The following is a 16,910-nucleotide window of genomic DNA, read 5'->3' as shown; positions in this document are numbered from 1 at the left end:
TCACTCACCATCCTGACTTGTAAGTATATCACTGTTCCCTCACTGTCGCTGGGTCAAAATCCTGGAACTCCATCCCTTACAGCACTCTGGGTGTACCTACACCACATGGACTACAGCAGTTCAAGAAGACAGCTCACCCACCACCTTCTCAAGGGCAATTAGGGATGGGCAATAAATGCTGGTTGAGCCAGCGAAGCCCACATCCCGTGGATGAATTAAAAAAAAGTGTGGGAAGTGTGGCAGCTTTACTTATGTGCGCCGATGTTGGGCAAGGTGGCGGGGGGGAATCCTCCTTTGCGGGCCCCAGGCAACCCCCTCTTGAATTCCCCCAGCCTCTTGAATGTGGCCCCTAACCCATCTTGCTGAGACCCGCGACCCTGGACTTACTTGGGCTCCTTGGCGTAGTGGGACTCCTGTCGTCCCAGCCATGGCCACCGCATCCAGCTGTTGCAGCTGGGACTACAGAGCCATTCTCCATTTGATTGGCCTGCAGCTGTCTAAGGTGGGTCTTGGAAGTCTTGCTTTAAAGTAATTAACGTTGCTCCCATTGCTAAATTGCTGCAGGGCAGTCATCAGGATCATGGGCTCCATCAAATTCCTACTCTTCTACATTATTCTTTATTCTATTGCTATTTCACTTTCCGAGTTTTTGAACCCTGCCTCTGATCTCTGCTGCAATGGTTCCCCTCCCCCTGCCAAATTGATGTAAACCCTTTTCCACAGCCTGAGTTAATCGCCCCACGAGATATAGGTCCCAGCCTTGTTCAGATGCAACTTGACCTTTATAGGTCCATCCTGCCTTGGAGCTGCACCCAAGGATCAGAAGCTGTTCCACCTGTGCCATCTCTCTAGCCATGCATTCTTCCTGTTTCTATACAGAGTAGCATTGAGAATAATTCAGAGATTGTCACCTTTTGGGGTCCTGATTTTTATTTTTCCCTAACTCCTGAAACTCTGCCTATAAAACTTCGATCTTTTTACAGCTTAATTCTTTGGATCCTGACTTCTGGCTGTTGCGTGTACCCTCACAGAATGTCTTGCATTTTTTTTATTCGTTCACGGGATGCGGGCGTCGCTGGCTAGGCCAGCATTTGTTGCCCAACTCTAATTATCCTTGAGAAGATGGTGGTGAGCTGCCTTCATGAACTGCTGCAGTCCATGTGGTGTAGGTGCACCCACAGTGCTGTTAGGGAGGGAGTTCCAGGATTTTGACCCAGTGACAGTGAAGGAACGACTATATACTTTCAAATCAGGATGTTGAGTGGCTTGGAGGGGAACTTGCAGGTGGTGGTGTTCCCATGTGTCTCCTGTCCTTGTCCTTTTTAGATGGTAGTGGTCTTGGGGTTTGGAAGGTGCTGTCCAAGAAGGCTGGTGAGTTCCTGCAGTGTATCTTGTAGGTGGTACATACTGCTGCCACTGAGTATCGGTGGTGGAGGGAGTGGATGTTTGTGGATGGGTACCAATTAAGTGGGCTGCTTTGTCTTGAATGGTGTCAAGCTTCTTGAGTGTTGTTGGAGCTGCACTCATCCAGGCAAGTGGAGAGTATTCCATCACACTCTTGACTTATACCTCGTAGATAGTGGACAGGCGTTGGGGATTTAAGAGATGAGTAACTCGCCACAGGATTCCTCGCCTCTGACCTGTTTTTGCAGTCACAGTATTTATATAGCTACTCCAGTTCAGTTTCTGGTCAGTGGTAACCCCCAGGATGTTGATAATGGGGGATTCAGTGATTGCAATGCCATTGAATGTCAAGGGGAGATGTTTAGATTCTCTTGTTGGAGATGGTCATTGCCTGGCACTTGTGTGGCGTGAATGTCACTTGCCACTTGTCAGCCCAAGCCTGGATATTGTCCAGATCTTGCTGCATTTGAACATGGACTGCTTCAGTATCTGAGGAGTCGTGAATGATGCTGAACACTGTGCAATCATTAGTGAACATCCCCACTTCCATCATAAGGTTAGAAGTAAGGTCATTTGTGAAACAGCTGAAGATGGTTGGGCCTAGGAGACTGCCCTGAGGAACTCCTGCAGTGATGTCCTGGAGCTGAGATGACTGACCTCCAACAACCACAACCATCTTCCTTTGTGTTAGGTATGACTTCAACCAGTGAAGAGTATTCCCTGATTCCCGTTGACTCCAGTTTTGCTAGGGCTCCTTGATGGCATACTCGGTCAAATGCTGCCTTGATGTCAAGGGCAGTCCCTCTCACCTCACCTCTGGAGTTCAGCTCTTTTGTCAATGTTTGACCAAGGTTGTGTCCATTCAGTGATATCCTTTTCTGTTTCATTTTCACCTCTCTCTTGAGTTATCCAAGGAGCTCCAGCTTGGAATGCCCTTCCTTCCTCCCTTGTGGACATGTGTCTAATTTGCACACAATCTCTCCTCTTTGACGACCTCTCGTTACTCATTGACTATTTTTACTGCCAAATCTTGATTTTAATCCACCTTTTTAGCTTAGAGCTAGCCTTCCTCTGTATTTGGTTATTTTCAAACTTTGTTTTCCCTTGTTCTTTTCCAATACAACTCTAAACCTTGTCTGACGATGGCATGATGCAGTTTGAGCATGTAAACTGACTTGGATTTGATGACTTTGGCAGTGCAGTTCGACTATTTTGTTTGCTGTTCTCCAGTGACTGGACTTTTTGAATGTGAAGTCCACTCATGCCCTTGGATGACTTTCAACTTCATCTTCTGCAATTTCAACAATGGGAAATTTAGGATCCCCTTTCTCCCCCACTTATATGATAATTAACACTTATCCATCGCATATAATCTACTGTTGCACCTGTTTATTTTGTTGAACTAATTTAGTTCTGGAGTTTGCCCCTTGGTTTCATCTGTCCTCGGTATTTGGGTCTCATCAATGGCTTAGACTAATTCGCTCATGTTTCTGAATCCAATTGTGTGTGGAAATTTCAACACTAGTCTCCTGCAGTGCCCAGCCTTCACCATCACCCCCTACCCCGTAACATTAACTCCATTAGAAACACAACCCTTAAACCAATCTCTTTTCCATCTGTTACCTGGAAACCCTGCTGCCTTCTGCTTGGTATTTGCCACTTGCAGACTATTCACAGTTCTGTTGTTTCTGCTGTTACACACAGATTCAATTGCAATAAATATACTTGCTAAACTTAAAAACCTTAAAATTGTTGGCAAATTTATAGCTTGGCTCAATATACCAGAACCTGCTAGAACTCACTTCTGATGAAGTAATTATTTTGAAACATCTTTTCTTACATGCTTCGTGCCCTCAGAGTCTTCATTTGAATGTTACTATTCTCTCAGTGAATATGCAGCCATGGTTCTGGGGAGGTATATTTTTGCATTGATTAGCTAATTTAGATTACAGCAGCATTGAACCAATAACTACTGGGCCAAACGAATGAAGTTTATCTTCAGGTTGAGGTGGATTTAACATTGTATACAATATTTCTTGCATGATGATGACCATTTTCCAGGTGGTGAATGCAGTTAATTGAACCTTATGTATATATAAATGCCAACAAATTGGCGGATTGTAATGTGCATAATAATAAAGTTTGCATTTTGTTTTTCCTTCAATAGGACATGGGCATGGAAATTGACTTCAGTTTGGAATTCACACCTTGGGATGATGATCCGTGGGGACCAACGTACAGCTTGTCTCCTGGTATCTTATACTCTCAATTGTAAATCACTGTAAATGATATGATTTGATTCATAAAATCAATTTCTGAAGCATGGGTGAAAGGTATGGCCAACATCCCCCGTCTCACCCACCCTATGGAGAATACCACCAAGTGTGAAAAGAATAGAGAAAAGATTTGTGAGAAGACAAAACTGAGGATGGACAATAGAAGCTGGATAATAATTGATAGTCCTTAAACCTTGATTTTAGATGTGTGATGGTCAGGAACAAAACTGTGGTAACAATATTTTACATTATGTTTGCATTGGTGAGTGATTGTCATGGTTTAGTACTGCATTGGGCTAAAGTCTCAGGAGTTGGGTCCAGAACCTTCTGTTGAGGGTGCCACCACTGAGCTTCAGCTGATGTCAGTGATTAAATTCTGTTCCTGAAAGCTGCTAATTGTAGATAAGATTATCCGTTCTCAGCGTGAGAGAAACTGCTAATTTTTGTGTTTGTTCAAGATGGACTGTTCGTCCTGTTAGTATTAGTCAATTAAGAGGGCATGTTGACAAGATAAATCTTTTCTTCAGCTGCAGTTCCTTCATTGTTTTGTCAGGCATGAGCAGAAAACTTTGGTAGGATGAGTGATTTGCAAAGTTGTGAACATGTTAATGTGAATGATGTGTGTGTCTGTGTGTTATCTTTTTCCATAGATGCACAGATCATGTCTGAACCTCAGTCTCCAGCTTCGAGCTGTTCAGTGCCTTCTGCAGATTTAAGTTTGCAACATGTAAGCAATTTCTCTTACTATTGGCCCTAATCTTTTTAATAGTTTTGGCTGCTGAGAACAGTCACAAAACCACAACGTTTTCAAAGCTTCCTTTGCACCTTCAGTGTTTTCCTCGGAAATATGAGCTATTAATGATGGTTTGTGTAGTTACACCACTAAACTGTCAAACTGTGTGCTATTGTTATTAGTCCATCAAGTGCCAATTGTGTGAAAGAAAACTGTGTGGCAAGCTAGCAGGAATATTGGACAGGAGTAGATCATTATTCCATCGGGCATGTTCTGCTGTTTGGCTAGATCATGGCTTATGTGTACCTTGTTACATGTACCCACCTTAGTTTAGCCCTCATATCATTCTGGTGGATCTACCCTCCACCCATCCAAGGCCAGGATATCCTTCCTGAGGTGAGGTACCCGGAATTGAACAGAATAGCACAAATTGGGTCCAACCAGAGCTTTATCTAACCGTAAATATTACTTCTACTCCATTGTATTCCCGCCCCTTTGAGATAAGGGCCAACATTTCATGAGGCTTTTTGATTTTTAATTTTATGCGTCAGCATCTGTGAAGAGACAAGTTTACGTTATGCTTGTTACCTCTCATTGTCATGGAAATCTTAGTCACTCTATTAAAGTATGCAGCATCTTCAGGATTGAAAGGAAAATTTGAATTTACTACCTCAAAAGATCCCAGTATTCTTCACATACAATGAATTGCAATGAAATGCTAAGATAATGTTTTCAAAATGCACATAAGTAGCTGTGTTTTGTAATTGCATAATATCCTTGGTGTAGCTTTTTTGTTTTTTTTTTAAAACAGGAAGAGTTGATCTACTCCTTATCATGTCAATCTTCCCCAGTTTCGCCATCTAGTAAGACCAGTGAGTGTTCTTCTCCAGTACGACAATTAAATGCCAAGAGCTCCCCTGAAGTAAAACCTGATGAATTAGTTCCAGGTATGAATTCTCATTTTAGATAAGATTATCACTGACAAGTGATTGCGGCTATCAGCATAATTCATTTTTCATTGGAAGTCAGGTGTACATTTCAACACTGTATGTGAATTGGAAACAGTAGCTGCAAAATAATGCTCATGTTGGTTTACTTTAACCCATCAGATAAGTGTTCAATGTATAGGACCCAGATTAGCGCCTTCTAAGACCTGATATGGTTATTGATGTGTTCGTCCTTCATGTTACGTTGTTATTTGAAGAGGAGTATTGATCAGTCTCTCCTTTGTTCGAAAAGAAGCCAATGATTAAGATAATTTCCTTGTGTGTTTTTGTATTTCTTTACACTTTGATGGCTTGTTCAATCTTGGAAAGCTATGGCCAGGGTGTAAAACTCACTCAGCCCAACAGAATTAACCATGATCTGTTGGAATTAGTTCGTGCTTAGGCTCAGCTGCTTTGTGCTGTCTGCTGAAATTATTTTAGACAAATTAACAGATATTTTGACTTAACTCCATTGAAATTAAAACATTCAAAAAGGTGAAAGAAGATCTGGTTAATTCTTACATGAGTGTAAAAAGGGCAACAGAGGTCAGACTTTCTGAATATATTTAAGCACCTTTTTAAAGCCAGTTTTTATGATGTTTTTCACATTTTATTTTAGCTTCTAAAACTGAGTTTTAATTCTGCAATGTCGCTTGACCTCAAAATACAAATAAATCATTTAACTAGGCACCAGTAAGCTAATTGTAAATCCACAGTTAATTGAACAGTTCGTAGACACGACTTGAATGGTCATCTTCGTCCCTGCCAAGGATCAATAAAGGACCATAGCCCCACCAAGATCCTCAGTTCAGGACCATTTAAAGAATCTAGATTTCCTACCTAAAATAAAAGCCAAGTACTGTGGATGCTAGAAATATGAAAGAAAGATAGAACATTGTGGAAAAAACTCAGCAGTTCTGACAGAATTTGTGGTGAGAGAAACAGAGTTAACATTTTGAATCCAGTATGACTGTTCTTCGAAGTTCTTGAAATGTTAACTCTATTTCTCTTTCCATAGATGCTGCCGGACCTGCTGAGATTTTCCAGAATTTTCTGTTTTTATTTTAGATTTCCTGCCTGCTCTCAACTAAAATTAATTCTTCAATGTCCCATTCCATCTTTACAGAATTTTGGTTCCATCCCTGCGTTTATGCACATGAGTATGCTGCTGTTCTCCTGCAGCTGGTGCTGTTCTTACCGTAGAAAGAAAGATAGCGCAACTCATTTGCTGTTTTAAGTTAATTCATTACGGACAGGCAAGGGCCACCCCGCCTGGCTACATCTTGTACCACTTGCCCTGCCTGGAATACCACAGTGGTAGTTGTGTTGGTGTTGGTCTTGTCACCAAATTACATCTTGATCACTCCCCTTCTCCTTTGTTCCACCACTCTTCGCTCTAAATTAAAATCCTCGTCTCTGCTCCCCACCCAAGTAACCAGTTTTAAAAAAATATGTTCTTGCTGATATATCTTCACCGGTTCTCTCCCTCAGTTTACACACCAATCAACTTCTCAGTGATTTCAACACTCATTTTAACACATTACGCTTTTTCATCAGTTCACTGCCCTCTTATCCTCCCCAATCTCTTCCTTCATATAAAATTCCCTCTCTTATTCATGGCCATCACCTTGACTCTGCCATCTCACGTGGCTTCTCTCCTACTTTTGTGCCTATCACATAGAAGGCCTATCCCAGATAACTTCCTTGTATCACTTGGCACCCATATCCCTTTTCCCCCTGCCAATCACACTTCCTTCTGTGTCTGTCCAAAGGGAAATAAAGTTCTTCCCGTCACTGGAATTAATATGCACTTGCTTCATCACTTTTTGTGACGTAGATTGAAGGATAAATATTGACCAGGACACCGGAAATAGCTCCCCCAGCTCTTTTGGAAGTAGTGCCAAGGGATATTTGACCTCCACCTGATAGAGCAGATGGGGCCTTGGTTTACTGCCACATCCAAAAGGCAGCACCTTTGATGGTGAAGTACTGCACTGGAGTGCCAACCTGGATTCTTGTGCTCAAGACTTGATCAGCACCTTCTGACTGAGAATCAAGAATACTATAAGCTGAGCCATGGCTGACACACCAGCAATTGGGTAGAATTCTGTGAGTTGGTGGATAGTCCAACTGCTGAGTGGAGGATTTGGAGATTTTAAGGCTTGAGATGATGGACAAAATATGTAGTGATGAAGGTGGTTGAGGTTGGTGTAGAGGATGTGGAATTAGACAGGTAATGATTAGCAGGATGGGTTTAAATTCATCTCTGCTTCAAAGTTGGGTTTGGTAGGCCTCCGAGTATGCAATGGGGAAGGAGAATGGAATTTTGAGCTGAGGCTTGCAGCCTTTGTCAGAAGTCCGGCGTCCTGGTCAATATTTATCCTTCAATGTACGCCACAAAAAGTGATGAAGCAAGTGCATATTAATTCCAGTGACAGGCAATCAAACAAACTGTTCTGTCTTATTTGTTTCAAGTTTGTGTTGTAGAGGTTATGCCCTAGGCGAGTGGTGAGAATTCCATCATAATTGTGATCTCAGCCTTTCAGGTGCTGGGTAGCACTGAAGGTCCAAAAGATGAATCATACATTGTTGAGTACCTAGTCTCCACTCTTCAACTAGTAGCTGCAATGTTGGCAGGAGTGTTCAGTGTAGCTTCTGTTGAATAGTAACCGAAAAAGCTGTTGATGGTGCTTGCAGGAGACAGGGGAAACAGTGTTTAACAAGATGGTTTGTAATGGAGATTAGAAACTTTCGCACCCCAGGGTATATAGAAATAATGAGCAGTTTTGGCAAGTGAAAGCAGGATCCAACAGTGATTTATATGGACAATGTCTGCTCGTTGTTGGGCTGTCAAAGTTATGCTTCATTCATTTATTGTGTAACTGGGTGAAGAAAGCTGTGGAAGTGATGATTCCCATGCACATCCACACTGTAAGATCATGTAGACAAGGAAACGGAGGGTCCCAAGCAATATGTATTCAAAAGGTTAGAATAAAGAATAAAAAAGTGTAATTATCAAAGGTTTGTTGTGTGTAATGTAGTCACTGTTGTTTCCTCTTCCCATTTGTTATGGCTTAGGTTAACTGCAATGAACTAGGTTGGAGGTACAATATTCAACACTGAATGGCAAGCGCGACAGCTTGTTTTGAAAGGACTATTATTAATATTTTCATTTTGTGAGTAGATCGTCACACTGCTGCCATTTTAGCAATAACAGATATTGGAAACAAACTTGATCCAACTATTGTGGTTGCACAAAATGTTTCTGAAGTCTAGACTAGAATGGTTGTTTGTTGAAATGCCAATACTTTTTCCTGCTGACTGGTTACAGCTAACCTGATGCTGTATGATTTGGCAGATGTGATGAACATCTTCTTAAATGTTCCACTCCCAATATGCTAACCAACAAAACACCACTAATTATTTTGATTTTAAGTAATTGGCAAAATGTGTTTTATGGTTTGGAGTGAAAAGACATTGGATGTGTATATGGCAAAGAAGTTTCAAGCTGATGAATATGTTCAGCAGCTGCCTGTGCTTGACACTGAAGTGCCCACTCATGGATTTAATATCTCCATTGCTAGAAGATGTGCAAGATTTCAGAAAATTTCTTCTGTAACTATCTGGATACAATTTTAGCTTTTGGCTGTTGCTTGATTTCTCATTAAATAAAATTTCTATTTATATGTATGAAAGTGTGGTGTAAAATATTTTATAAATCTTAATTCTGTTTCCTGTGTTGCCTGTTCAATTATGATAAGGGTGAATTCACTATCGTTTGGAAAGGGATTAACTTGAGCTTTAGTCTTGTATTTGCCCATGAAATAGCAGGAGTTGTGCACGTTTTGTAGTTAACTTGCTAGAATTCTGCTTTACTGCCTTACTTGTAAAACCTTATAGCTTTGATAATCAGTATTTATTTGTACCATAATTAGAAACATGTTTCTTCTTCTGTTACAGTGAATGTCACTTCAAATGTATCTAAACAGAAACCTATTCAACCGAAGCCCATCATCATTCCTGCTTTATCTGTGTCACAACCTAGTCCAACACTAACTGGGAAAACCATAATAATCCAACCAGTTCAAAATGTGGTGTCTGTCTTAAAACAACAACCAATAAAAATCTGTCCAGCTCCTGCTGGTGAGTACCTTGTGATTTAAAATATTACATCCCTGTGGTTGTGGATCTATCTTTATGGTTTCCTCTGGTATACATTAAATATGGCAGCAGTATTGTGTCTTCCTGACACATCAACTTTTTCTCTGCAAAATGGCCACAATCATGCCTTGAAGGTTGTTGCTGAGGTTTTCTTGGCACAACTCTGCCTAGGGACCCTGTATATTACACAGACAGAGAGATAGTTGTAACGCAATATTAAAACACAACGACATAAAACAAAGCAATGACCCTTTGAGAAAATCACTGAGGGGGCAACCAAGATTACTTGAGAAATGTCTCAAAATAGGTTGAACTTGATGCCTTCACCTTTCTGCAGACTGTGGTCAGAGGTTCTTGAGCCCAGTTCCTGAAACAAATCAAGCTTAAGATGCACTGGCAATGGATGGATTTCCTATCTGATGCACCAGCTGGAAACCAAATAGCTTTGTCTAGATTTTCTCCCAACTCAAGACTGTGCACGTCTTGCCCCTCAATTATGATACCCAGAAGGATGGGCTTACTGCTCTAATCAATTGAGGATAGCATGTCAAGTGACCTTGTTAATCAGAGATGGGCAGTTATATACAATAAGTACAAAAGGGACGAGAAGGCAAATACTGCCCCTCTTTGGAGAAGGAAGGCACATACTATGGGTCAAGATCTGTGTGATGTTTGATATTTGTTGTCTCCGGTGCCTGGCTATAAGTTGTAAAGATTGTTGCTACCCTTTTGACAGGAGGGATATTTCTTTTCCAGAGAAATTGAGTGATCACTAAAAGCTTGTAAGAATTGGGAGCCTACTTGTCAACAATATTTAGTATAACTCTGTGAAGCAAAACCTTGATTTTAATGTCCTGCTTGATAATTAACAGGTCACAACAGATTGGCAGGGCAACCACTTTTTGACAGCTCCAAACCCTACTACCAAGAATGGTTTCCCACCCTCAGACAGAATATATGTATGGAGCCCCTTGAAGTATCTGCAGGTTGTCTCCAGACATCTGGTCAGCTCTAATTTGGCTGTAGTTTGGTTAAAGGACTTCCCTGCAGAAGTTTTTGGCAAAATGTTCATCATTACACATGTTTGAGTTGACTTAACACTTTTTGTGCGTGCTCATTGCATCCTTAACCTACCAGGCTAATGGATTTATTCACTAAGTTAGTCAAATTATTCGTATTGAATACTGAAGAGTTCACCCTGCAGTTCAGAGACACCCCAGGTATTGTTGACGTTCAAAAAGTCTGAGGATTGTGCATGATACCAGACTGTGACTTTTCAAACATGTTCCTTAAGTGGGAAAAGTTCAAGATCAGCCAGTCAATGCAGTTACCAGCCAAAACTATAAAAGGCACTCATTGCAACATGGGAGAGTCATCAAAAGTGTGACAGATGAATCTTCCAAAGGAAATAAGCTGTTGGTAAATCGGGAACCATGGCTTTTGCTATTGCCTGTCTGTAATTGTTGCATACCTCGAGATGTAGAGTTTCTTGTTGGTCCGTAACTGGACAATTTATGTTATTTTACATTAGAAATGGAACTGACATTGACCAAACAAACTTTTTACCAGGCCAATAGTCAGAGGAAACTTCTCTTCCATCAGCCCTGATGGGGTGTGAACCCATTTTGCTATCAACCACATATTTTTTCCTTCCATTTGAATGACTGGAATAAATGTACCTGTTATCTGTGATTTCAGTAAAACTGAATGTTAAGTTTTCTGCCTCAGCCTTTGTTACAGTTCAGATTCTTCCAGCTCCAACTGCATTGAGTTTGACAGCAAAATAGAGTTTCCAGAGGCAACTGTTAATTGTATGTTCATTATGTTCTCAATATACACAGGTGAAGGGCACTGTTTAATTAAGTACTTGGAGCACATATAAATAGGAGACAGCTAGAGACTGGGTGGGTGAGGGGAGAGCTATGAGACTATAGGAAGTCAATGAAGTCTCTCAGTAAAGACTTAATCAACCGCCTTGGATTCTATTATCAGCAACCTGCATCTCCATGAAACGTTAAAATTTATGTATAGCATGAAGTGGTAGAGCATGCTGCTTGGTCAACAATTAACTTTTTATTGAGAGAGGTTGCACCTATCATGAAAACTTTGGCTGTTGGAAAAGTATAAAACACCACACTGTTTGACTTTTGCTCAAACAAGCAATCTAACAGACAATATTTACACAAAAGCAAATTGTATTCATTGAACAATTGGCATACTGAGTTGAACTGTTTGAAAAATAAGTGAGAGAGATTCTGAAAAAGACTCCAAAGATTGTAATTAGTCTGATCAAATTCCAAAGTTACCATGTGAATATGGAAACAAACAGTTGGAGCAAGGAAACTGTAAAACAGGGAAAATCGGTTTTGATTTTTGCCATACCCCCAGTTCAGATGAGTTCTTTTACAGTGGGCAAATGACTTTCAGGAAACTTGCAATTCTTTCTCAGCAAGTTTATGGTAAATATATGATTTATATCTGTTGAAAGACTAAATGGGCTGCATTGATTCCCAGAGAGCTGCTAACTCGTTTTAATGGATTTGACAGTGATAGACAGCAGCTTCTGCCTTGGACCACAGTGGTAAATTTATGTGTTGTTAGTTCACAACCAATCTGATCAATGAGCTGAAGAAGCTTGGACTGGTTAGGTTCTAGTTGACAGCAGTTCTTTGCATAGAAGAAGGTTGGTAGTGTGGCCCTTGAGAGTGTACAGGACAAATTCATTTGAGCTGACATAAAGGATGAATGTGGTGTGGCAAGACTGGAACAGAAAGGCTAAGATGAGATCTAATTGTAGTTTCCAAAATCATATTCTGATAAAGTGATTCAAAAGAACCCGTTTCCACTAGTAGATGAAGCAGCAACTGGTGGACACAAACTCAAGATCATTGACAATATAGCAAAGCTGTGATTTTTTTCAAAAAAATTGTATATAGTAGGCCATTTGTCAACATGGGATAGTGTTTCTTGGGTTAAGAAGTAGTCTTTCATTACAATAAATGAGATAATGGAGATTTCTCACCAGTCTCAAAACATTAAATTGAACATGAACAGGTTATTAAAGCAAAAGAGTAATATTTGTTCTGTAAACACCATCCAGGACAAAGCAGTCCGCTTGACTGAAACCCAACCACCACCTTAAACATTCACTCCTTCCACCAACGACCAGAGGCAGCAGTGTGCACCATCTACAAGATACGCTGCAGCAACTCACCGAGGCTCCATTGACTGCACCTTCCAAATCCGCAAACTCTACCACCTAGAAGGACAAGGGCAGCAGATGCGGGGGAGAATCACATGCAAGTTACCCTTTCAAGCCACACACCATCCTGACTTGGAACTGTTGCTGGGTCAAAATCCTAGAATTCCCTTCCAACAGCACTGTGGGTGCACCCACTACACACGGACTGCAGCAGTACAAGGTGGCGGCTCACCATCACATTCTCAAGGACAATTAGGGATTGACAACAAATGCTGACTTAGCCAGTGATGTCCACATCCAATGAAAGAAAAAAAGGATCTATTCCATCCATCTCAGCTATTCTATGTGGTAATAAGTTCCACATTTTCACCACTCTTTGGCTGATGAAATTTCTTCTAAATTCCCTAGAGTATATGTTAGTAACTATCTTATGTTGATGGCCTCTAGATATGCTCTTCTCCACAAGTGAAAGCATCTTCTTTGCATCCACTTTATCAAACCTCTTCACAATTTTGAAGACTTCTATCAGGTCACCTCTTTTCCAGACAAAAGAGCCCAGCCTATTCAGTCTTTCCTACTAGCTATCACTTCTTAATTTTGGTTATCAGCCTTGTGAATCAATCTGCATCTTTCCCCAGTGCCTCCATGCCCTTTTTTTTGAGGTAGAGGTACAGCTTTGCATTGTAAAAGTCCACATGAAATTGCTTTATATGAATGCCCCATTGTTTGCTGATTGGCGCAGGGAATGATTTCTTTAAAAATGTACTTGAAACAGTGCTGTTGGAAGAGAGTTCCAGGATTTTGACCCAACAACAGTTCCAAGTCAGGATGGTGTGTGGCTTGCCTTGTCCTTCTAGGTGGTAGAAGTTGTGGATTTCGAAGGTGCAGTTAGTGGAACCTTGGTGAGTTGCTGCAGCATATCTTGTAGATGGTACACACTACTGCCTCTGGTCGTTGGTGGAAGGAGTGAATGTTTAAGTTAGTAGTTGGGTTTCAGTCAAGCGGACTGCTTTGTCCTGGATGGTGCCAAGCTTCTTGAGTGTTGTTGGAGCTGCACTCATCCAGGCATGTGGAGTGTATTCCATTACACTCCTGACTTGTGCATTGTAGATGGTGGACAGGCTCTGGGAAGTGAGTTACTTGCTGCAGAATTCCCATCTTTTGACCTGCTGTTGTAGCCACAGTATTTATATGGCTTGTCCAGTTCAGTTTCTGGCTAATGGTAACACACAGAATGTTGATAGTGGGGTTTCAGCGATGGTAATGCCATTGAATGTGAAGTGGAGATGGTTAGATTATCTTTTGTTGGAAATGATCATTGCCTCGCACTTAATCAGCCCAAGCCTGGAAGTTGTCCAGGCCCTGCTGCACTAGGACATGGCTGCTTCAGTATCTGAGGAGTCATGAATGGTGCTGAACATTGTGCAATCATCAACAAACATCCTCACTTGTGAAACTTATAATGGAAGGAAAGTCATTACTGAAGCAGCTGAATATGGTTGGGCCTAAGGCTTACCCTGAGGAGCTCCTACAACGTGGTCTTGGGACTGAGATAATTGACCTCCAACAACCATATCCATCTTTGTTTGTGCTGGGTATGACTCCAACCAGTGGAAAGGGAAGTTAGACAAGCACATCAGGAAGAAAGGAATACAACAATATGTAGATTGGGTGGGAGAAGGCTCATGTGGAGCATAAACAGTTTGAGACCAAGAGGTTCAAAAGGCCTGTTTCAGTGCTATAAATCCAATGGAATTCGATTAACTTCAGCACACCCAGAGTTTAGATTTCCAGCCAGAACTAAAATTGGAAAACTTGCCTGTCTTTACTCAGTCCATGAAATCTGTGCTGCCAATCGTTCAGAATGAACGATGCAACAATGTGAATTGTTGCGTAGATTGCTAATTGTACTCCTTTGTTCTGGATTTGCCCAACCAGCAGAAATAGTCTCTCTGTATCAGAGAGACTTTATGACATGACTGACATTCTGGGGGATGATGTAGAGCAGGGCAGTGATAGTTGAACCTGTAACAGAGTTCACAGAGTCAGCACTGCGAGAGGTCAGTGGGGTAGGAAGGAGGTTGGAAAGATTAGCCCCCAGCAGGCGTACTGGGTGGGAAGCTTGGCAAGGGAGTTGTATGGGGAAGTTGGGGTTGCTACTGATAAGGAAGTAACAATGAATGCCACACTGGACCTTCTGGAGGATGATGCCAAGAGAGGCACAGTGGGAAGCTGTAAGCTTTACTAGGAAAGAATCAAGCCTGGGATGACAGCAGGAGAGTAGGAAAGTTGAGGAGTGATGAAGGGTTTTGGTAGGGAGGGAATGGTATCTGAGAGGGGAGAAATGAAAGGAGGCATGACGGAAGGAGTGAGAGGTCTATGAGAGATAAATAAAAATAGTTCAGGGGAGCAAGAAATGGAAATGTGTACACCAATCCACAATGGCAGCCAAAATGCATGTGAATAAACAGGTAACAATGAGGCCCCATACACCTGATGACATAAGCACACACTCTGAACTGTGATCAGTATGACAAACAACAGGTACATTTTGTGTCTTTAGCCTCTGTGCCTATTGAGCTTCTCATTCAGTCTCTAAATTCCAAGTGCAGATGTGTTTGGAATGCCACTTCAAGACTTGTTCTGTGTTTAAGTTTCATCTTTTGGTCTGGGTAGATGCTGGTCATTGGAGGAAAAAATGGCAGGGCTGTGAGGAAAAGGCAGGGAGTGGGACTAGGTGCATTATTGTTACAGAGAACTGGCATGGACATGACTGGCTGAATGGCCTCCTCCTGTTCTGTAACCAGTCTATGATTTCTGTAAGGAGTGATGCAGTAATTTGCAAGGGAGATATGATACCTCAACTGCAGCCTTCTGAGTTACGCTGCTAATAATATTGTATTTAATTTAAAATGTTTAATTTCCTTCATCTCTCTTAATTTAATTCAACTCAATCCAGTCTTTGGAAATTGTATCCAGCCTGAGATGAAATTTCCATTCACAACAGCTAAAGACCATGTGCATTAATTGGCACTCGATATGGGAGATATTATGAGCATGTTTGCATTTAGTTGGGTTCGTGTTCGGTTTGGTGAGCAGTAGCAAGAACTAAAAAAAATCAAGGATGAAGATTTGTCTTAAATCAGGCACAGCAGGAATTGCATTAAAACAAATGCATTACAGAATGTGGGGGTATTTTGATGTAAGAGTGGATGCTGTTAAGAAGGGACATTTGTTTTGAAAGTCTAATTTTTAGCATGCAGCTTTAGTCCGAATGCTTGCTTGCTTGGCATAATTTGAACTTGCCAGGAAGTGCAAAAGAAAGGCACCTGCAGCTTTAGCACTCAGGTTCAATTTTCATGAAGTTGTGAAGGAGACTGGATGACACTCAGTGGCAGGTTTCAGGATGTTGTGTAACCCTGGGTGAAGAGATGCCACCACCCCCACCAGCCCGTCTGCTTGCAGTAGTTGGTGTTGGTCTGTCCAGCCTGGTGTCCACCTCACATTTCACCTGCAGATCAGGGGGAATTCTGGACAAGTTGCACAAAGCCAAACATACTTCCTATCTGCTGATAACTCCTGTCTGGTTGGGTAGCCAAAACCTTTTTTAGATCCAGTCCTCCGAGAATTTCTGGAAAAAATGTTTATCGAATCTTGAAGTCCTGAAAAGTCTCATGCTATGTTTTCAAGTCCTCTTCAAACCTCTAGCAACAAGTAGAAGAGGATGTTAGGTCAAGCTTTATCCACCAATATGCCACGTAGCTTCATGAATGAATACAAACAGATAATTTAAATGGCAGCTGTGTCTAGCGCAAGCTTCAACTTCTTTACGTTTTTAAAATTCATTTACTGGATGTGGGCTAGACCAGCATTTATTGCCCATCCCTAATTGCCCTCGAGAAGGTGCTGGTTAGTTGCCCCCTTGAACCGCTGCAGACCCTGTGGTGTAGGTACACCCACAGTGCTCTTAGGGAAGGAGTTCCAGGATTTTGATGTGGAATGGTGCTTTGTGCTAAACACAGGCTAAAGCAGTGTTTCTGCTGAATACCCCATCTTAGCTACTTTAGAGGTTCTTTAGTGCCTGAAGAAGCTGTTGAAAATTGCCTCTGAGTTTAGGCAGCAAAATCTGATCTGAGGAATCTCTGATG

General features: G+C 41.5%; 1 protein-coding gene across 3 annotated transcripts in view; it reads left to right on the top strand.

Annotated features, from left to right (window-relative positions):
• atf6 (activating transcription factor 6) overlaps window positions 1-16,910 on the top strand; it is a 367,278-nt gene that overhangs the window by 24,451 nt on the left and 325,917 nt on the right. For all 3 annotated transcript variants that reach the window (XM_078561554.1, XM_078561552.1, XM_078561553.1), the window contains exons 3-6: window positions 3,572-3,656; window positions 4,331-4,407; window positions 5,225-5,360; window positions 9,360-9,542. In XM_078561554.1, coding sequence (XP_078417680.1) covers window positions 3,572-3,656; window positions 4,331-4,407; window positions 5,225-5,360; window positions 9,360-9,542 — 481 coding nt within the window. The remainder of the gene's footprint in view (window positions 1-3,571; window positions 3,657-4,330; window positions 4,408-5,224; window positions 5,361-9,359; window positions 9,543-16,910) is intronic.

Source organism: Cetorhinus maximus, chromosome 17 (assembly GCF_964194155.1).
Source record: "Cetorhinus maximus chromosome 17, sCetMax3.hap1.1, whole genome shotgun sequence".
In the NCBI taxonomy this organism is placed as follows: domain Eukaryota; kingdom Metazoa; phylum Chordata; class Chondrichthyes; order Lamniformes; family Cetorhinidae; genus Cetorhinus; species Cetorhinus maximus.
Note: the sequence above shows the minus strand (reverse complement) of the source record. Positions and strands in the feature narration are given on the sequence as shown.